Below are 21,842 nucleotides of genomic sequence, written 5' to 3'. Positions count from 1 at the left end.
ATTAAAACTATATGTCGCGTTAAAGGAGATCTAAGTCCAAATTTGCTCCCATTCGTTTTAACGCTAATATCGTATTAACGGCCTTGATCCATCGTTTTTTAATAACATATCGTTTTAATCGTTTCTTACAAATCGGATTTTCCAATGCAACATCGAGCCAACGATGTTCTAAAAGCCCACCTGCTGTCGGTCTCCGTCTGTAGAAATAAAAAGAAATAAATTAAACTAATTGGTTTCATTGATTAATTTTAATAAAAAAGAAAAATATATATATAATATATATGTATATATATATTTTGTTGTTTTATGAAACAATTAGGGTAGACAATTTTTAATGTTACTCTTTTCTTTATATATTTAATTATGTGATATAAATAAGACAATTGAAATAATGTAATATCGTATAATAAATATTTATCGTTTTACCTAGTCGTACATTATTCTTCATATCATCTTTTTAATATGAGCATAATTATTAAAGTGGTCTAAGTAAGTAAATAATTTGAGATATTAAAAGAACGTAATTATATATATTTTCTCGCTTGTTGCGTAGTAAAAATTCTTTTTTATTTACATAAAAGAATTATTCATTTTTTTTTTTTCATTTAATAAAAAAAAATATAATGATATATACCTAAGGATGTAATATAATAATATTAATAATAATAATAACAATAATAATAATAATAATAATAATAATAATAACAACAATGATAATAGTAATAGTAATAAAATAATACATTTTTCAATAATAAAAATATAAACACTTTTTCGGTGTTTTTTCTCTCTCATTATAGAAAAATAAGTTTCTTTTCTCTTTCTTTTTCTTTTCTTTCTTTTCTCTTTGTTTTAAACAATTCAAAACCACCAAAAGTGCGTCAGAAAATATCTCAGAAGAAGAAGAAAAAAATAAATCTATGATTTAGACAACTTTTATAATCGCTGGCTCATATACATTCATATACATATACTTTCAACATTTACATATAATATACAATATACTATCGGTATACAATAATTATGTGAAACGTTTCGTACTCATTAACTCATTCATTAACTTCACCATTTAATTTTTTATCGATCATTTCACAACGGATTATATATATATATATATATATATATATATATATATATATATACCCTTACACATTTCATGTACATAGATACAATGACTAGATTTCTATCATAATATAATATAATTACAAGAAACGCGTCTCAACAAAAGAATTACATTAAATTACTATAATCAAGTGACGAGAATGAAATGATAATAAAATATCGTCAAGTAAATTCAGAAAATTAATAAATACTCAACGAATGTCTTTTATGTTAAACTTCAATGCAAGTTAGAGTCTCATTGTTAAAAAACAAAAATAACATGAAGAACGGAACATTATGAGGAACTTTAATCGAATTCTGTTTTATTATCTCGCTCGTGGAAATAATCTTTATAACGTTTCAACATATATTTTTCAAATATAACATATATTTATAATGTATAGAATTTTTAGAATCGCTTTGAGAGTTATCCTGAGAAAGAGGAAAAAAAAGAAATGAAATAATTAGATAGATAAATAGATAGATGGATAGATAGATAAAGACAAAATAAAAATATCCAGGGCCGCATTGGATGCAAGCTGGGGCCACAATGTCTATGAGATTAAAGTGATCCATTTTTAAAAAGACCTTACTCTTTATAAGCAAACAATATTATATATATATATACATATATAATAAAAAAAGAAGAGACAGTCTAATATATTTGCTAAAAAGGGAAGCAAAATAAAAAAGAAGAAAAAAGATGTGATTGAACGAAACAAAACTTGTTACGTTTAACATAAAATTATCGCAATTCGAAATAAATGCGGCCCCTTAAAATAGAAGGTCATTATCAACGATACATAGGGGTTGATGATTTATCAGGAACGTTATTCGTCGATGATTTTTGTTGTTTCGATTGAAAATATTCCGCTAATGAGTTCATGGTCTTCCTAGCAATCGATTGTTCGCCATACCAATCAATACTGACAGATTTTCTTCCTAACGTAGACGTTCTATTACCGATTTCCTCCCATTCGCCTAACAAATGAAGTAAAAGATCTTTCGTATTAGCCGGCTCATCTAAATTCAAACTCTTATGCAAATCACGCAAATTTGATATCCTTGGTACGTCCCTGCTTGTCTCTCCGAACGAATGTTTCACTCTGGTACGTCTCCATGGTGGCGTTAAATCGATTTCATTATTTAATGATTTGAAAGATTCCGCATTTTCAATGACCCTGACAGAACTTCTTTTAGACGAGGAAGTTTCATCCTCGATCGTACGATTAACTTCGTCGCTATCTGTGTTGATTGTCGTCGAAGAAACGTTATCCAAGCTCGACTTTCGTCTTTTGAACGAATCGAACGGACTATCGATCGAATTATTAGAACGATCGTAATTACGATTACTATGAAAGGTCGTTCCATTGAGTTTCCTTTGTTTCTTTATACTCGACAATTTTTCAGCTATCTCATTGTACTCCTTATCGTTGTTATCGATTTTAACGATCCTTTTCGAATTATTATTCTTCCTTTGTAAATTCGATCCAGTTATTTCTACAAAAGATTTTTCATTGTTCTTCGTAGGAGGATTATCGTCCTCGGTGAAATTGATATTTCTTCTTTTATAAATAACGTTGTTATTTTCCTTGATTGTATCTATACCTCCCATAGCGATATTCCGCAATTGTTCGGACAATTTGATTATTTCTTCGGCCAAACTAATTTGACTGGCTTGATCGCGAGACGATTTATCCGTAGCTGTACCCTCCGAAGCTCTTCTTTCCAAAGCAAACCCTAAACTGGGTACGTTCAAATAATATCCACGCGAATCGTCACGATTCGAATTACTCGCGTCAGTTTCGGACGATTCAAAACTGCAAAGACTTTCTTTAGGTGATGGACATTGTGCTCTCAACGATACAGTCTCATCCGTATTATCCGTATTATCCGTATTATCCGTATTATCGTCTTTCGAATGATGTCTTTCTAAGTTACTTAAAGTATTAACATTATCGATTATGTAAGGACTATCAGGATGCTCTCTCCAACGTTCAACGAACAGTCTCAGATTGTCCTTGGTTAAATCGAGTTCATCCTCGTCTATAACGTTGCTTCTTCCATTGACAGTACTAGCCAATTTTATCGAATTAATTAAAACGGCAGAATCCAATTCGATTTGATTAGATTTCATTGGCTTATCGTCAATTTGTTTTTTTTCCTCGATGATAAGAGAATCGTTCTTCTTTTTGGCCAACCAACGATGTTCACGACATTGCGAGGCGGATGCTCGTTTTCTGAAATATTCATAACAGGCTCTTCGTGAGTGGGTTCGTTTATTTTTTTTTTATATTTTTAGGGAGTTCTTTTTTTGGGTTTCTTTCATTCTCTCTCTTTCTCTCTCGTTCTCTCTATCTTTCTCTCTCTTTATCTATCTCTAGCTCTAGCTCTATCTCTTTTCGCTCTCATTTTTTTCCATTCAAGAAGATGAACCGGAAACGAGATATGCCTTGTTTCTTCGAGATAATATCATTTTCGATGGGGACGAGGAGACTGTTCGATTAGAAACGATGGAGAAAGCAATAGACGATAATATTGAACGCTTTATTAATTATCGATATATATATATATATATATATATATATATATATATATATTGTCCAAATACCAATAACCAATTCAGTTTTATATATACTGTAACGCACGATGGTTATATACTTTCTTGTTATAACAGATTCTCTTATGTAATAGATAAAATGTGATTGAAAAAAGAGAATGACAAGAAAGCTTTTAAACGTTTCATAAAATAACAGTGTATGTGTATATTTATATATATATATATATATATAAAATATATAAATATATAATTATATAATATATATAATATATCAACTATAATAAATTATCTATATATATATATTTTTTTTAAAGAAAAAAGAGAAAAGAAGAGAGAGAGAAAGAGAGAGAAAGACAGAGAGATAGAGAGAGATAAAAGAACTTTCAACGAAGCTATTATTAAAGTAAAAAAGTTCAGAATATTTCGAGAGAATCCGATTTTTTTTTCTTTTTCTTTTTTTTCTAACAAAAAACTTAAATTCCTATGTAAGCAAGAGTGGGAGGAAGAGAATCGAAAGTTCTTAAACAATTTATAAGAATTACTCCTCTTTTTTAGACCTGTTAAGCTGATTTATTTTTATTCTGTTTTACTTTCATTTTGTAAGATCAGCTGATAAAATATAAAATCTTAAAGACGAATCTTAAATAGTCTCGAAAGAGTGTAATTGATTTTGCTGAAATCGTTTAAGAATTTTTAAACTCACGTCTTCATAATCCCTCTCATTCTATATGTATGCATGTATACATATATACATATATACATACATATATATATATATATATATATATATACGTACTCTTTATCTTTTATCAGTAAACATCTGATAAAGTCCTTAGCATCTTCGGATATATCAATAAATGCCTCATGATCGAAATCGTATTTGGCGATGGTGACGTTAGCCATAGTTTCAATATCGGTATCACCCATAAATGGCGACAGACCGGATAATCTGTAACACAATATGTACATTATATACACACACACACACACACACATAGACACATACAGGATGTTTCCGAAAATGTGGGTATAATTACGAGTATTGAATATGTTAAATAAAAAAAAATTCATATAAACATATGATCCGATATGATTTTGTTTCGTAATTATAGACCATTTTGTCTTCCAGTAATTCGTATGACTCTGTTATCAAGAATAATTGCTGACCATTTGATCGGACCAGTTTTTCTGAATAGGACATTAACTGGACGAATCGTACGATTTAGTTTTAAGGGAAAACTTATATGAACTATTGAAAGACGTATCGATTGATGTTATCAACCGTATGTAATTTATACATGATGCTGCAATACCATATTTTAATCGATTAGCGAGACAGTTTTTAAATGAGAGATTCCCTAATAAATGGATTGATTCGTGGAAGACCAATCGATTGGCCAGCACGATCACTTGATCTACATTTTTATTTATGAGAGCACTTAATGTCTTTGGTTTTGCAATGCAGCAGTAAACGATGTTTTGAAGAATTGCGATATCGTATTCAAGAGTGTTGTAAACGAATTTCAACAACACCTGGTATTTTTGAACGAGTGAGTAGATGTATGGATGCAACGTTTGAAAACCTGTATTCAAATTGAAAATAGTTGCTTTAAAGAATTTCTATGAAAATTATTAAATAACAGATTTCACATAAAAACGACTATCGATTAAACAATGTCATATGTTCATATGAACTTTTTTCTTATTTTAGCGTATCGAATCTATCTTCTTCGAAATTATGCTCACATTTTTAGAAACACTCTGTATATGTATATATATATATGTGTGTGTATATATTATTTTTAGAACGGCTAATAACGAAATATATATCATTATTATTATTATGGTGATAAAACGAATTGCTCACAGTACGTAACAAATGACGCCTATGCTCCACATATCCGTGCCGAAACCAATTTGATCGAAATTGACGACTTCCGGTGCGACGAATTCCGGCGTACCAAACAATACTTGAAGTTTTTTGTTTGGATCGTAATCCCTGGCCAATCCGAAATCGATGATTTTTATTCTGTTACCTTCCTTCGTTAAACAAAGTATGTTTTCTGGCTAAAGAAAAGAAAAGAAAAAAAGAAGAAAAAAAGAAAAGAAATAAAGGAGAAACAAATGTAATTAGAAACATCGTTAGTCACGATTGAAAGTGTCGCTTGTTTTTCTTTTTTTTTTCTTTCTTTTTTTTTTTTTTTTACAATGCATTCATATCTATTAACACATAGATACACACACACGACAATAAATGAATTGTAATTGTAATTGTAATAATAGTTGTAAATGCATTTTTACAATTTTTTATTGCAAATAAAATGTTTATGTTATTCGAAATATTCCCTTAGCCACTATTTTATTTTATATTATATATATATATACCATTTTATATTATGTATATATAGTAATATATACTATATTACAACTCCTTAATTAATTCTAATTAAATCAAGATTCTATCGTAAGTAAATAAATAAATAAATAAATAAATAAATAAATAAATAAATAAATAAATAAATAAATAAATAAATAAATAAACAAATAAATAAATTACCTTCAAATCGAGATGCAAAATTTTTTGAGCGTGAATGAATTCAATGCCCTCGCAAATTTGTCGCATGAAAACGGCACAGCTACGTTCGGTCAGTAGAAAATCATCGTCGATCACTCTTTCAAATAGTTCGCCACCTTCGATTCTGCAAATTTTAGAAAACGTGTCCTGTTCTTTTTTTTTCGTGTGCATGTGTACGTGTGTGTGTATGTATATATGCGTGCTTTTTTTTTTTTTTTTATTCTTTTTGTTCATCAAAGACCCAACTAAATCTTTTTCTAAACTAACCTCGTCAATAGAATTTACAGAAGATCACATATCGGACATCAAATAAATAAATAAATATATATATATATATGTATGTGATTTCTTAATATCATATATTTCTTTTTCTTTTTTTTTGGAACTATCAATTTTTTTAGATCAATATAATCAAATAGTTTTTGTACGCGTATCTGTGTGTATGCATACGTGTCTATATATATATATATATAAGATGTATGTATGTATGTATGTACGAGTGTGAGAAGAAGATTGTTGGAAAACGTACAGCTCCAAAATAACGTATATCTGTTTTCCCGTGTCGATGGCATCATAAAGTTGAATCAGTCGTGGATGCTGTAGTCTTCGCATAATATCGACTTCCCTTTCGACCGATCGACGATCTTCCTTTTTAGATACGTTAACCACCTTGGCGGCCAGAGATAAACCGGTCTCCTTTTCTTTGCACCGATATACCGTGCCAAACTTTCCCCTGAAACAAAAATGTCTTATTTTTATCTAACTATGAGATACAACTGGGTGGACATGACGTAGTCGATAAGATCGCATTTTGCACGCCAAAAATTTTCAAGCCTAGGAGATACTGAACGAAAATATCCCTGTAAAGAGAGAGAGAGAGAGAGAGAGAGAGAGAGAGAGAGAGAGAACAAAAAATAAAATAAATCTCCGGAATTCATCTTTTCTTTTCTTTTTTTTTTTTTTTGGCTCGCATTAGTACAGATAACGCGACGATAAATCAATGTTCTGTAACGTGTAATTTCTGTTTTTTTTTTTTTCTTTTTTCAAAGAGATAAATAATTTCATATCGGAATAAATTTATTAATTATTATTGTTATTCTCGGTATAATTCGGTTGTTAACACTCTTTCGTGTCAGTTTATAATAATTGGCAGCTCGACTGTAATTCGTTTTATACAATATATTTACATTTGTGTTTATGTATGTATGTATGTATGTATATATATGTACGTATGTATTTATGTTACATACATTGCTAGCGCAAGTTAAAGCTTTATTTTGCATAGAATGCAGAAATTTTCGATACTTCCCGTTGTCGTCGTTGTCGTCGTCATCATCGTTGTCGTGCCAAAGCTTCCTCAGGGACGTTTAATGCAACGTATCGCGAATGAAAGAGGAACGCGAAACATTTATCGCGAATGAAATATTCGGAATAATTGTATATAAATTGTATGTTTAATTAAAATGCCTTCTTCTTCTGCTTCTTCCTCTTCTTCGATGTAAATTATAAACTCGAGCTTCGAATTTGTAATTTAATATTCTTTTCCCCGTGTCTTTTCTTTTTTTTCTATTTATTTTATTTATCCTTTTTTTGAAGAAAAGAACGTTCGTTGAAAAAAAAAAAGAAGAAAAGTAATGACACACCTATGTCTCATTTTTCATATTTTTCTTAAGCGCATTAAGAAGTTTTAATCGTTTTAATCGTAAATTCTTTCTTTTTTTTTTTCTTTTGATTTTGATAAAAAAAATAATTTCTTTTTAATTAGAAAAAAAATTCCCTCCTTTCAATTTAAAAAAAGAAATTAATTCACTTTCTCACTTTCTCTTTTCTTTTCATTTTTTTTCAAGGTTAAAGTTAAGCTTGTAATTATTCATTGTACTTACAAAGAGCTGGCTTAAAAAGAATAATTGATTTAAAAGAAAAAAAATACCTAAAGACTATTGACCCAGTCATTATTGTCTAAAACATTGTTAAAAGAAAAAAAGAAGAAGAATTATTGCTTCCAATAAGAACACCTAATAAATTTCAAAATCGATTCTAAATAGCTTTAACTCGTCATAAAGAAGATTTATATAAAACGAAATAGAACAAAGAATAAATAGATAAATAAATAAATCACTGACCGAGCTTCTAACTTGTTACTTTCATGAAAAAAAAAAGAAAAAAAAAGAAAGAGAGAGAAACCCCCCCCCCCCAAAAAAAAAATAAATAAAATTATTTCCTTCAACAAAACTTTCTAAGTTGTAGCAATCGTATTTGATGGCTTCGAGTAGGTATAAAAAAGTAATTTAAAAAAAAAAAGATAAATAATCAAGAAATAAATAAATAAATAAAACTATGAAAAAAAATTATTTGTAACGAATGAGGAGGAGATGACGATGAGGAGGAAGAGGAGGAACTGCCAAACTCCACCCAGTTGTGGAGGACACAGATAGAGAAAGAAATACACATACACACATACATATATTGTGTAATATCTACAAGACGAAGCTGTCACGAAGCCAAGTTAGTGAGTCAGTGAGTTAGTAGAGCATAGCCGAGGCGCCAGGGTCGGCTCAAGAAATGGTCAAACGGGGTGTGTGAAAACACGACGATGATACTTTGCCAATGCACACAAAATATGAAATTCTGAATGAACGATTAATACAAGTTTATATTATAATTTTATTTTATTTCATTTTTTTTCATTGTAATCAATATATATATATTAATTAAGAATATAATACGAAACGAATGATTCGACCATCGAACGGAGAAATAGTATTATAATGACGAAAAGAACGAAATGAAAGGAAAGGTATGAAATCTTTTTTCTTTTTCTTTTTTTTTTTTGCGAGAGATAGACGAGTCAAAAGCTTTTTGAATATTTAAAGTGTATGGAATCGATCGTTAAAGGAAAGAAAAAAAAAGAAAGAACGAAAGAGAAAGTGATTTAAAAAATTCGTGACTTTTAAAAAACCCTTTTTGCATTCTACAAGATTTTTCCTTCTAAAGAAAATAAAGAGAATATAATAATAATCTAATGATAAATAATAATCGTACTTTATAATAACAATATTAATAATAATAACAATAATAATAATAATAACAATGATATAATATTAATATAATTTAGATAAAATTAAATAAATATAATTATAATTATTTATGATATAAATATAATTTAGAATATTAGATATAACATATAAATAATAATTAAAAAATACCAACGACGAATTCTAATACATTTCCCTATTGTTAGCTGATCAATGGTATCTATAAAATCTGTAAAAAAAATTATTTATTTTCTTATAATAAATTACGTGTACGTAAGTTAAATGATAAAAAACATGGCGATTATTTTTCCATCGAAACTAATTAATGGTGTACTTCTCACGTATTGTAAAATTATTATAACATTATTTACGTAAAATATACAAATTGTTCATATATAGATTGATACCTCAGATAATACGATTAACAAAAAAAAAAAAAATAGAGGTCTAATAATAAAAGAAATTAATATCTCGTTATTGGTTAATAAGTGTCGTTCAATTTGCGTTCTTCAAAAAAGTCGAATTTTTCAAGAACGCCATGTTTGAATAAATCGAATCGTTCTTTTGAATCGACGTACAAAAACCTTTACATATGGATCGTCACTAGCTCGTGCGAAAAACGCATTATTTATAGGTTCGCAAAGAGAGAGACCTTGATTAACGAAGAGGAGAAGAGACGAGAGGAAAAGAGAGGAGAGAAAAGTTCCAATGGATTGCTCAAGGTCGTGCTTACACCGTCGTTGTCGTTATCATTTCGTTCGAGTAAACATTCCAAACCTCCCACCATTTTTTTTTAACACCCCTTTACCTCTCTTCTCAAACCTCTTCCCTTTCCCGCCTCGTGATCGCGATTCCGCTTTATTCTTTTCATTTTTTTTTATTTCTTATCTTTTTCTTCTTTTTTTTTTTAATTATCTCACATACTTTTCATTTTGTTTTCGTAATAAATTTCGATCTCGCTTATTAATTTCTCAGGTATTTTCACTTTTTGTATCTTTTTTTGTTCCTTTTATTTTATTTTATTTTTTTTTCTTTTTTCTTTTTTATTCTTTATGTCAATCAACGACTGTACGACGACACGATGTATTCGATTTCATTTTATTTTTATTTCCTTTTATTTACTTCTTTTTATTTTTTATTTTTTTTTTAACGTGCTTTGTTTTTCCTCTTTTTTTTATAATAACAACTTTTATCCTAACCTTTCGTTCCCGATTATTTTTTCTTTCTTTCTTTTTTTTATTATTTCTTTTTTCTCTCTCTTTTTTCCCCCAACATCGATATAATTATCTTGATTGAACGTTTATTCCTTTCTTATCTCTTTTTTCTTTTTTTTTTACCTTTCTCTACCCATACACCACGTTCCAACGCACACGTGAATCATTCGTGATTTCCTTCGTACGATCTATATGGATCATATGGATCAACGCCAACGTGTTTCTCGCGTGAGATCCACGACTCCGCTCGATTCCACTTATTTTCGCTCGCACCCGGCAATTACATAATAATTAATGTCGTTGAACCGAATAGCAACCCTTTTTTGCTTTCGGTAAGAAAATCAAGATAAGTTTAGAGTTTCTAATTTCTTACTAGTTATTAGTTATCGTCTCAAATAAATTACAAATAATTTAAACGAACTTAACTAACGCAAGATCTCACTTAACGATCGAGATCGATCGGTTCCGAACAAAGAAACATTTCTCCTTTGTGTGTGTATGTGTGTGTGGGTGCCCGTATGTTTTTTTTAAACGTTTCGATAATAGTCCGTCATTGACATTCAAAATCTTACCCTCTGGCAATGATCCACAAATCGTATGGTAAACAAATCGATAGACCGATCGATGAATCGATGAATCGATCGATCGATTGATCTACAGTCTCTACATAACCGTTCAACACTGTACGGTTAGCGTTTGATCGCGCGTCTTGATCTTGAACGAAGAAAGAAAAAAAAATGAAAAAAAAAAGAAAAAGGAAAAAAGGGCGGGAAAATATGTTTTCTTATTGAAATCGAACAGGCTCCGTTGAGACGATCGTAAACGAACCACTTCCGGTTCTCGTATAACTTTCTTGTGTATACATATAAACGGTACAGGACGTTCTCTCTCTCTCTCTCTCTCTCTCTCTCTCTCTCTCTCTCCTCTCTTTCTCTCTTTATCTGATAACACGATTCTTGTGTACAAAAAAAAAAAAAAAAGAATAAAAAGCTTTTAGAGTTTGGTATAACGAATAATCGTGCGAGATTTAAAAAACGTCCTGCTTTTATTCTTTGCTATTTTGCTGTTATTTTAAATAATCCAGCAACAGTTGCGCTCGATTCTGTACGAAGGCACGCAATATGAATACAAATACGTTCTTGATTGCACAAATGTTAGATATGTGTGTCTCTGTGTATATGTATATACTCTCTCTCTCTCTCTCTCTCTCTCTCTCTCTCTCTCTCTCTCTCTCTCTCTCTCTCTCTCTCTCTCTCTTTCCTTTTTTCTCTTACTCTTTCTCTCTTTCTCTCGCGTTCTTTCGTTTGTCTATACAAAAAGGAATGCTATGAATTTTGCGCAATATTCCATCGCAAAATATAATAGTTGTATGCTAATATATGTATATATGTATGTATATATTTATGTATGTATGAATGAATCTCTCTCTCTCTCTTTCTCTCTCTCTCTCTCCGTGTGTATGATATATATATATGTATTATATATATATATGTATGTATTCAGTCACAAGGTGACCAACACGATGACCGAACCTACATACATACATATATATATGTACGTATTTGTATATCACGAGCGCGAGCAAATACTAGTCAACCATGATTCAAAATCAATTCGTAAAGAACTCGAATCCTTGGCACGATATTTTTCACACAAGGCAAACGCTTCTGACTATGAAATATGACGAAATCGATTTATATCGATCGATTGATTTTTATCTTACTTACCGGCCGATTTCCGATTGGATATCATATTGATCATTAAATTCCACTCCACGGCGTACTCTAACGTCCCTGTATGGGAAGCTAGGTTCCAATTCTGGAAAGAAAATTATTTTATTAAATCTTTGAATCATTCATCTTTTTTTTTCTCATTCTTTATTAATATTTTTATTGTTTTATTTTTTGTTAATTATACGAAAGATAATTAATCTACGTGTTCGAACGTCGAAGAGTTTCCATTACAATTTCCCGCCTTTATTAAACGGATCGTATTAATTTCATTGATAACATCGTGAAGAATTAAATTCTCCAATCGAAGAGATCGAAGAGATCGAAACGATACAATGTAAAAAATTCAAGAGAAAAGACGAGGAGAAAACAATAGCAGCGACACAACAACAACAACAATAACAAACAACAATGTACGAACCATAATCTACATATATAAAACTATTTCAAACAAATGCAACGAAACGAATGATCGTCCGATAAGAAGAAAAAAGAAAGAAAAAGCTAGTAAGGAAACTCTTGAAAGAATCATAAATCAAAGAAAAGTAAGTAAACTCTTACCGCCTACGGGATCCGTTTCGTCGACGCGTATCATCGTTTCTCCGTTCACTTTCCTTTATCTCTTAAAAACCAAACAACCAAATCAATCAAGCAACCGATCAACGAAACCAACGAGACATCAAAAGAAAAAAAAGAGAAAACGAAAGAAAATCAAAAAAAAGAAAAAACTAAACAAAAATTAAAAAAAAAAAAAAGAAAGAAAAAAGTAAAGAACGAAAAGAAGACAGGAAGAAAAACGAATAGAAAAATTAGACGCGGATCCACACGTAATACACACGCACAACGGAGAACAGAGTAGAGACATACAGACGGAAAGAAAGAGAGAGAGAGAGAGAGAAAGAGAGAGAAAGAGAGAAAAAGAAAGAGAAAAATAGAAAGAGAGACAGAGATAGAGAGATAGAGATAGATAAATAGAGAGAGTTAGAGAGAGAAAAAGAGATGACAGAAAACGAACTCGGTGTTTGTCGGATTCCTTCGTGTGCGACAAGGCAAACGAAGGGATATGAACAACGCGGCCGCGTGCAAGAGGGACACGTGAGAGATCTGGTTCACCCTAAGGATGATTATCGACTATCGTGGCTCCTTCTCTCTCTCTCTCTTTCTTTCTCTTTCTCTCTTTCTCTCTCTCTCTCTGTTTCTGTTTCTCACTGAATGTATATCTACGTACGTACATATATATAAGTTGAATATGTGCGTGTATGTGTGTGTATATACGCGACTGTCTGTGTCATGGGTGCCCCGAGACCCGGAGAGGAGACGGCTCTTCTCTTCGGCTCGGACGACGGATTTAGATTTTCGGCGGACGCCGCGGATTCTGCTGATCGGGTCACGTGTCCAACCCGCGGCGACGTTCTTCTGTCTTCTACCCCCACCACTCGTTCTCTTTCGCTCTTTCTCTCACTCTTACTCTCGCTCTTGCTGTCGCTCTATCTCTTTCTCTCTCTCTCTCTCTCTCTCTCTCTCTCTCTCTCTCACTCTTACTCTCGCTCTTGCTGTCGCTCTATCTCTTTCTCTCTCTCTCTTTCTTTCTCTCTCTCTCTCTCTCTCTCTCTGTTTCTGTTTCTCTCTCTTCGTTCTTCGTTCTTCTTTTTTTTTCTTCTTTCTCATTCTACATATACCTACCATAAAAACAACATCGTCGTTATTATTTTGATTATTATTATTATTTATTGTTGTTGTTCTTGTTGTTGTTGTTGTTGTTGTTATTGTTAATGTTGTAATTAATATCGAATAGATGTTAGCATATATATTATTATTATTTCTAATGAGTCCCAGGGGTATAAAATATTCTATCATTCTGTCTCTTTTATTATTGTTGTTGTTGTTTTGTATCTAATGAATGTTGTTGCTGTAATTAATATTGAAGATTATGATATATAGTATTATTATTTCTAACGAGTCTCAGAGGTATAAAATATTTTATCATACTGTCTCTTTTGTTATTATTATTGTTTCGGATTTAATTATATGTGCTGTAATTAATATTGATTAGATTTTAATATATTAGTTTTGTGTCTAATAAATTCTATTATAAAATTTTCTCTCTCTCTCTCTCTCTCTCTCTCTCTCTCTCTCTCTCTCTCTCTCTCTCTCTCTCTCTCTCTCTCTTTATATACACACACACACACACCCATATCATATAGTCATAAATATCAAGGCCAAATTTTTTCAACGTCATTATTTTCTAATGAATCTCTTTAAAAAATATTCATTAATGATCTCTCTCTTTCTCTTTCGTCTTAACCTTTCTATGATATAAATATATATACCTAATATTTAATTAAATAAAATAGATACGTTAATTAAAAAGTTATCTGAAATATATACTCGATACATTTATGATTTAAAACTTTATTATTTGCGAGGATGATAATCCATCTTTATGTTTTTATCTAACGTCAAAAGTATTTGCTCCAATTACGACTCTACTTCCGACGACCTACTTTCCAATGTTCTATTCCGGTTCTTCACTCATTGTTAGTATTATAGTATCGATACGCAAATGACTTTTCTATTTGATCTTGTTAAAAATCATAAAAAACCATATGTCTATTATCGAGAAATTTTAATTAAGATTTTTATTTCATTTTCTTCTTCTTCTTTTTTTTTTGTTGTTTCATTTTATTTCTTAAGTACGTCGGATTTTCAAGGTTATATACCCTTCCTTCGTGTCTCCTCGAAAATTCATTACAAATGTTTATTTCGATGATTCTCTTCCGCATTTCGTTGTTGACATTCATTCGAATTACTTTTGGCAAGAACGTAACTTGTTTCTTTATTGCTCGCATTCCTTTCTCTCGAAATATGTGCAAAGTGTAACATGTATGTACTTACGTACGTAGATACATATGTATTAATTTGACTAACGTGGTACATCTCATATGTACGTATATATAAAAAAGAATTTTAATCATACGTGACGCATAATAAATTTTATTCGTAGGTAATAAAAAGTAGATGATTCTTTACTAGCTTTCTATGTATTCTAATGTTTGTACGTTTCATCGAAATATCAAAAAAAAAAGAAAGGTTACCTCGCATATTGAAAATATTGAAATGTTTCTATTCGAGAAATGATTAACGATTGATCGATTCTACGATGGGATTTCAGTCGATTTCGCAATCGAACTTTTACTTACTTCCCTGTCGTTTCTCCCTCTTCGTTCTATCGATCAGGGTTACCAATATAGAATCAAGAATTATTTTTTGACGTAGTGTTGATTTTAAACGTTGGCAAGATTGTATAACAGCAACAAAAACATTGGCTCGATTTTAAAGTCAATTTTCAAATTGATCGCATTTGACGATTTTATGATAAATTTAATATGTTTTTTGAATTATTTTAAAAAGTAGATCAACAAAATGTCCGGAGCAATGAGACAATTGGAAGAACGTCAACTTCCAGCTGAAGTTACTATAATGAGATGGTCACCCAAAATGGATTTGTTAGCTGTTGCTAATGTTAAGGGTTAAGATCTATTATATTATCATTATATTTAATAAAATTTCAATGGTTCTTATTATAAAGCAATGAATAGGTTATGTATGAAGGTTATTTTAGGTGAGGTTGCGTTACATAGATTAACATGGCAGAGAGTATGGCTATTAAGTCCACAAAATGAATCGGATACATCTGTAAACTTAGCGTGGAGGCCAAATGGAAAATTACTTGCCGTTTGTTACATGTGTTCCAAGCTTTTCTGTCTCGTTGACATCGAGAATAAAAACATTATATACAAAGTGCAGCTGTCGTTGCAGAATTCTATAACAAGTATAACATGGTTACCTCTGATGAATGCAGATAGCGATAACTTTGCCAGTAATAAAAATAATATTTCGCCTACCGGTAATTATCTTCCTTCTTTGCCTTGTTTGAACAGAAATTTTGGTCAAGAATCCGAACGCAAGGAGCTCCTTTCTCAAACTTTAGATCTATTGTTTGTAAGTTGATAGCAAAAGTTTTTATAATAATATACAAAGAGTTATAATAGCGAGTTTAATTGAAATCTTTCGATCAGCTCGGCAAAGATAACGGAAGTGTGATGATGTACGTATTTGGAATGTTTTACTGCGGAGAAATAACTGTGGGAAACGGACCGATTATAGAAATTAGCGGTGGATCTGGTAGACCAATATGGATTACTTGGAAAGATAACAATGGCATTGTAGTTAATAGATATTCGTGTTCATTGCTTGAAAAAAGTTCTGCATTTTTAAAGGTTAGAATACATTTTCTAAAGTTTCTTTTAACGATCTATGATTAGGAAACGCATTACTTTTATTTATTTATCAGGTAGCTCAAGCTCAAGCAAACATAGAATGTTTGATGGATTATCTCTCACGTACCTTAATGGCTATTTCTGAAGCTTGGGAAACGATTCTTTCAGAGATGGATGATAAACTCGCACGATATGCTGAAAGCAATCCACCTGGTGCAGTGGCTGCAGATTTTTTAGAATTATTGATGATCGGTATACCGACACAAAATTTAGAAAACTTTCTACTGCGCGATCTAACTGAGAAAGGCTTGAAAAAATTGGGCCACAGTATCGAGATGTGTTACAGTAATATACAGGTTGGATATACAAATTAAAAAATCGTTTAAATTACTTACATGGCATAATGATCATTTCTACAGAAACTAGTCGTGAAAAATTTAAACAGCGTCGGAATGGCATTAGTGTATCAATTAGCTGAAATTCGTGGTATGGTGAGATTAGGTGGACCTTACGAATCTCTTGGTCTCAAGAACGAAAGTCTCATAACAAAAGCTCTTCACGCGTCAGAAGCTTTTCTAGCCAAGGCTTCTGAAATGCAACAAGTGATAGATCATAGCATGCGAGATTATAAAGCATTTTTCAGGTAAAGCTCGTGTCAGTTTTTTCAACTTCATTTCTTAGAGATATTTATTATATCACAATGATTTCATTATTTATATTTTTTAAGGTGGTTGTATGTAGAGATCCAAAGATTAACAGACGAAAGAATACCATCTGAAGTAAGCCGTATGAGTCAACAGGAATTAATATTTATCGCAGAATTTCTTAAAGGATTTGATAAAATTGAATCGAGCACCGGCAGTAGGAAAGGTGTAAACCTTGAAAAATTAGGACAATATTTACGTCACGAGCCTTTACAGACTTGCTTAACACCAGAAGGGAGCGAATGGGCATCCATGTTAAATGAAAATCATTGTCTTCGCGATCACTCGCTTATAATGAAACAAGATTTGAATTTTTCTTTGTTGCAATCTCATGAGAAACTAGTCAACGCCATACGCGATGTTTTTGCAGTAGCCTATGAAGATCTAGTTAATCATTTCACAGTTTTACAAACATCTTTGATATCTTCTACGAGCGTTTTATCTTCTCAAATAGTAACGAACGATGGTAATCTGTTAATAGCCAGTTCTGACGTCGAACGTAAATTTTTACGTCTATTTCAAGTTGAAGCCTTGCACACAAATACATCATCCGTTTCTTTATACTTTAAGTCTGCTATAATAGATGTTGATAACAAACAAGGTTAGTCGATATAAATATTTTCAATTAAAATATATTTCGAGTTAATGTTAACTTGACGATACATTTCTTTTTTTCTTAGGATCCTTTTCGAAAAGTTCTGTCGACAATGCGATAGCCGATTTACAGTTTTATTCGCAAGATTATCTTAGTCTTCTTTTATTGAACAAACAGAATTATTCATCAACTCTTCTACAGTTACCATCGAGTCATGTCAAATTGTTAGATCATCAAAGCCAGTCTTCGTTATGTTTAACCGATGTTATGGGTGCCATATGGCCAAGAGCTTTTCAAGGTATATCTGCAAGACGATTGGCAGTTAGCGGTGCACGAAAAGTAGCAGCAATCCTTAACGAAAATAACAGAAAAATACGATTGCTTGAAACTGAAGTTGAACCGGAGGATGAAGATGAGGACGATGAAGATGGGATTGATGACGGTATGATGGATACAACACCGAGTATAAATACAAGTACTTCATAAAAACACATATTTTACTTTTTGTTTATACTTCTCTTTCTTTTTTTTCATTTTCGTTTATACGTTTCATTGAAGAAAGAAAGAAAGAAAAAAAAAACAAACAAACGAAAGAATCTGTAAATCTATTCCAATTGTTTTCAACAAAAATAGCGCTAAAAGAAATCAATAATTATTCTATTTAGTTCTAAAATTAATAAAACGATTTATTCTTGTATATACAATAACACGTTTTGCATTGCACAAGTTCTATCACAATTTATATAAATTATAATTTCTCTATATTGAAAGGTATCAATTTGATACTGACATGAGATGATTTTACGCTTCTCTTCTGCTTTCTTTCTGTATGAAAGCTTCTAAGATTTAAGAATAATTAGGTTCCATAAATCGTTATGGTAATCCTTGATCTTTTTGCATTTGATTGAATACTTTGGGAAAATCGATATCGAGAGGATTTTCGATGCCGCCATTATCAACTTCTTGCGTAGGCATGGCAGATGTATTTACAATGTTTCCTCTAAATGTTGCTGGTGAATTTTCTCTTGATTCATCCAAATCTATAAAAATCTTTGTCATAAGTAATTCATAAAAAAGGAATAAAGTATATTTGGACATTACAGTAGCCTTATTTATGATTGTCGATGTTACCAAAGAATCCATGACTCCTCTTCCGTTTGATAATTATAATAAGAAGGACAACAGCCACAGCTACAACTACTACCATCGTAGCAGTCATTCCTCTTAGCAAATTTGCCTAAAGAATACATAATAAAAGGAATAAATTAACGGCAATTAATTAATCATGCATTTCTGTATCAATATTTAATTAATCATTCTATTTCTGTAACAATGATATATATCAAATTACCTCAAAATCATTTTCCCAAACCTCTTCCCAATTTTTCTTAACTATCAATTCAACGATATGAACATTAACAGCAGAATGATCGTGTATACCTCTTGAAATACATTTATAAAAACCAGATTCAGCAGTCGACACTCCCTATTAATATATTAATTAATTTTTCATTTAAAGAAATACATGTATAAAGTTTTTGATAAAAATGAAGCATTAATAAAAATTACCCTAATATAAAGTGTGCCCGTTAACACTTCATAGTTGTACTTATTTACATCTAAAGGATTTCCAGGACCAATTACGTGTCTATCATCGGTAAGTTGCCAAAACATGAATCGATGCTGATCGTCGCTGCTTAAACATGGAAGTTCAGCTAAATGACCAGCTGCAATTTCTTTCACTGTAACCGTCGCTCTGGCAATACCTTTTCTATGCAAAACCATGGATAAATAGAAAAGTAAAAATATTCGCATCGCCACCTGAGAACAAAATCCTCTTGTCAAATTATACGTACAAAATCCTTATTATAATATGTACTTGCTAACACTTTTAAATTAGGCTTTATAATTACACCTATTTCTAATACAAACAATCAGAGAAAATGATCAAAGTGAAACAACGCAATCCTATAATACAATGTTTCAATTCAACCGACACTATGAGAATTTATACTATGATATTAATAGATCTTTCATGGCAATAGGGCAATTACGTTTTAATTACACTGATCACCGTCATTGCCATAACTTTGAGATAGTAAAACCAGTTTGCATAAGCTACATAAGTAACTGAGTAATTAATCCGCGTGTAACTACTAAGCAAAACACTTTCATCAATAAACTATATTATGTAATGTGACAAGGATTGTTTTCTTTTTCTTTTTTCACAATTTCTCACCATTTTTTATATCTATCACTTAAGCCTTAACACCTTATACTAAGACACCAGTAAGAAATGAATATGTTTCTTTAAAGAATTGTCAATTTCTAGCCTGAGAACTAGCTAAGAAAAGTTTCTATAATGAAGATTGCCACGAAGTTACTTATTTATAACTCTGTTATAGCCATCCTTGTGCAATGGAAAGTATTTATAGTATACCAGATGGCATCTTGTGATTTGTTGAGTTGAAATGTTGTGAACAACATTTGAACTATCTATATAAAATAACAATCTATTATCACATTAGATGTGATGCCATTGAGATTGAAGTCCACAATCTATTGTTTATTTGTTCAACTATAACATATCTCGTACTCTTTCACAAATTCAGTCATTGCGTTCTTTAACAGGAAAAAAGAGAAAAATAAAAAGAAAAAAAGAGAAAGAAAAGGATTTTTCTTCTCATACGGAAAAGTTCAATTTTTGTAAAATATTTCAATAAAATTTTTTTCAAGCGTTCATTTAGAAAAATCAATTAACGATTGTCAGAAATATTTTTGAAGTATGAACTGTCATATCATGTCCATTGATATATATAAAATCCAACATAACTTACATTTTATTAAATCTCCAAGAACGATTTAAATTCTGGTTATTGTCAGTATCTACAGTGTTTAATTAAATGAATGAAAACATCCACTGCCAAAATTGGTAGAAGTAACCAGAATGGAGCTAAAACGACTTTGGCAGGTAAAAACCAGTAGGGTGCTTCTAATTTTAAACAAATTAAAATTTGTGCGCTTAATTTCATAAGTACGGCCGTCATATACCAAGCCTGAAACAACATAAAGTAATTACGGCAATAAAGTATTTGTTATTTTACTTTCTCTATAATACCATAACAGATACTTCTGTATAAGGATACAGATATAGAAAAAAAAAAAGAAGATTATAAATATATATATATATATATATATATATATATATATATATATACACACACATATATATTTGTTTTCTATGATTAATACATACTTCTCTACGTAAACTACTGACTCTTCCGTTTTTACAATAAGAGATCATATTAAAAATGATATAAATAAGTAATATGTTATCGTATAACCACATAGGTATAAACACTATAAACCAATTCCATTGTATTCTTTGATCAAGTCTTAAAACGAGAAGTACCAAAAAAATTAATAAAATAAACCATGTAAATAACGCACGGTGTATAAGAGGCATTAAGACGAATTATAAATTTCTATTTTTAACTATGTAAGATATTTAAATGCGATATATGAGAGAATAGGAAAAAAACTATTTATCATTCAAATTCCATACGACATAAATAGAAGCATAAGAGAGAATAATCAACATTATTTAACTTGTCCTATCAGATTGCTCAAATTCGCGATGATCGAAGCGCAATCTGGTAGCGAATTTCAAAAAATTGATAATTAAATGCAAACCTACCAGATGTCGTTACGTTGTAGAAATAAAAATTTAGCGGGAATTTTGAAGACTCGATTAAATAAAAAAAAAAAAAAAAAATAAAAAAGAAAGAAAGAAAAATATTTCTATACACAAATTATTCGTCGAAATGTTTTACACGAATACAACACTAATCCATAAAAGAATTCACAGGCGTTGATAGAGCTCGAGGATATAATTTCTTTCGTTTCTTTTTTTTTCCAAACTCATCTAATAATATAGCAAGATAGATTGATACGTCACGATATACAATTATATCTAATCGCATGACAAACTGCAATATCATTAAATTTTCATTAACCATGATACCGTAAATTTATAGATAAAACGAAACTT

At 30.7% G+C, this 21,842-nt stretch overlaps 4 protein-coding genes across 11 annotated transcripts in view; 1 reads left to right on the top strand and 3 right to left on the bottom strand.

Annotated features, from left to right (window-relative positions):
* LOC127072090 (troponin T, skeletal muscle) overlaps positions 1 to 21,842 on the bottom strand; it is a 64,315-nt gene that overhangs the window by 25,136 nt on the left and 17,337 nt on the right. The window lies entirely within an intron of this gene.
* Positions 919 to 13,614, bottom strand: LOC127072082 (myosin light chain kinase, smooth muscle-like). Of its 4 annotated transcripts, none has more exons than XM_051012181.1 (8): positions 13,445 to 13,614; positions 12,774 to 12,834; positions 12,210 to 12,300; positions 6,763 to 6,966; positions 6,216 to 6,357; positions 5,526 to 5,725; positions 4,455 to 4,607; positions 919 to 3,338 (listed from the first exon to the last, which is right to left on the bottom strand). In XM_051012181.1, exons 2-8 carry the CDS (start codon positions 12,805 to 12,807, stop codon positions 1,892 to 1,894), a joined length of 2,271 nt encoding a protein of 756 aa, XP_050868138.1. In that variant the 5' UTR covers positions 12,808 to 12,834; positions 13,445 to 13,614; the 3' UTR covers positions 919 to 1,891. The 4 variants fall into 4 exon arrangements, with proteins under 4 accessions (XP_050868138.1, XP_050868137.1, XP_050868136.1 ...); XM_051012180.1 differs by lacking the exon at positions 13,445 to 13,614 and adding an exon at positions 13,051 to 13,393; XM_051012179.1 differs by lacking the exon at positions 13,445 to 13,614 and adding an exon at positions 13,055 to 13,393.
* LOC127072084 (anaphase-promoting complex subunit 4) lies at positions 15,497 to 18,891 on the top strand. Of its 2 annotated transcripts, none has more exons than XM_051012187.1 (7): positions 15,497 to 15,741; positions 15,835 to 16,214; positions 16,292 to 16,492; positions 16,567 to 16,848; positions 16,912 to 17,135; positions 17,220 to 17,797; positions 17,877 to 18,891. In XM_051012187.1, exons 1-7 carry the CDS (start codon positions 15,636 to 15,638, stop codon positions 18,275 to 18,277), a joined length of 2,172 nt encoding a protein of 723 aa, XP_050868144.1. In that variant the 5' UTR covers positions 15,497 to 15,635; the 3' UTR covers positions 18,278 to 18,891. The 2 variants fall into 2 exon arrangements, with proteins under 2 accessions (XP_050868144.1, XP_050868145.1); XM_051012188.1 differs by having other exon boundaries at positions 15,660 to 15,741; positions 15,812 to 16,214.
* LOC127072094 (uncharacterized) lies at positions 17,811 to 20,773 on the bottom strand. Of its 4 annotated transcripts, XR_007785311.1 has the most exons (6): positions 20,031 to 20,273; positions 19,361 to 19,612; positions 19,143 to 19,277; positions 18,923 to 19,028; positions 18,582 to 18,831; positions 17,811 to 18,095 (listed from the first exon to the last, which is right to left on the bottom strand). XR_007785311.1 is itself a non-coding variant. In XM_051012221.1 (5 exons), the coding sequence occupies exons 2-5, from the start codon at positions 19,604 to 19,606 to the stop codon at positions 18,665 to 18,667; spliced, it is 654 nt and encodes a 217-aa protein (XP_050868178.1). In that variant the 5' UTR covers positions 19,607 to 19,612; positions 20,629 to 20,773; the 3' UTR covers positions 17,811 to 18,664. The 4 variants fall into 4 exon arrangements, 3 of the variants coding, with proteins under 3 accessions (XP_050868178.1, XP_050868176.1, XP_050868179.1); XM_051012221.1 differs by lacking the exon at positions 20,031 to 20,273 and adding an exon at positions 20,629 to 20,773 and having other exon boundaries at positions 17,811 to 18,831; XM_051012219.1 differs by having other exon boundaries at positions 17,811 to 18,831; positions 20,031 to 20,272.

The sequence above is a fragment of the Vespula vulgaris genome, chromosome 24 (genome assembly GCF_905475345.1).
Source record: "Vespula vulgaris chromosome 24, iyVesVulg1.1, whole genome shotgun sequence".
NCBI classification, from domain to species: Eukaryota; Metazoa; Arthropoda; class Insecta; order Hymenoptera; family Vespidae; genus Vespula; species Vespula vulgaris.
This window is presented reverse-complemented; position numbering and strand designations above follow the sequence as displayed.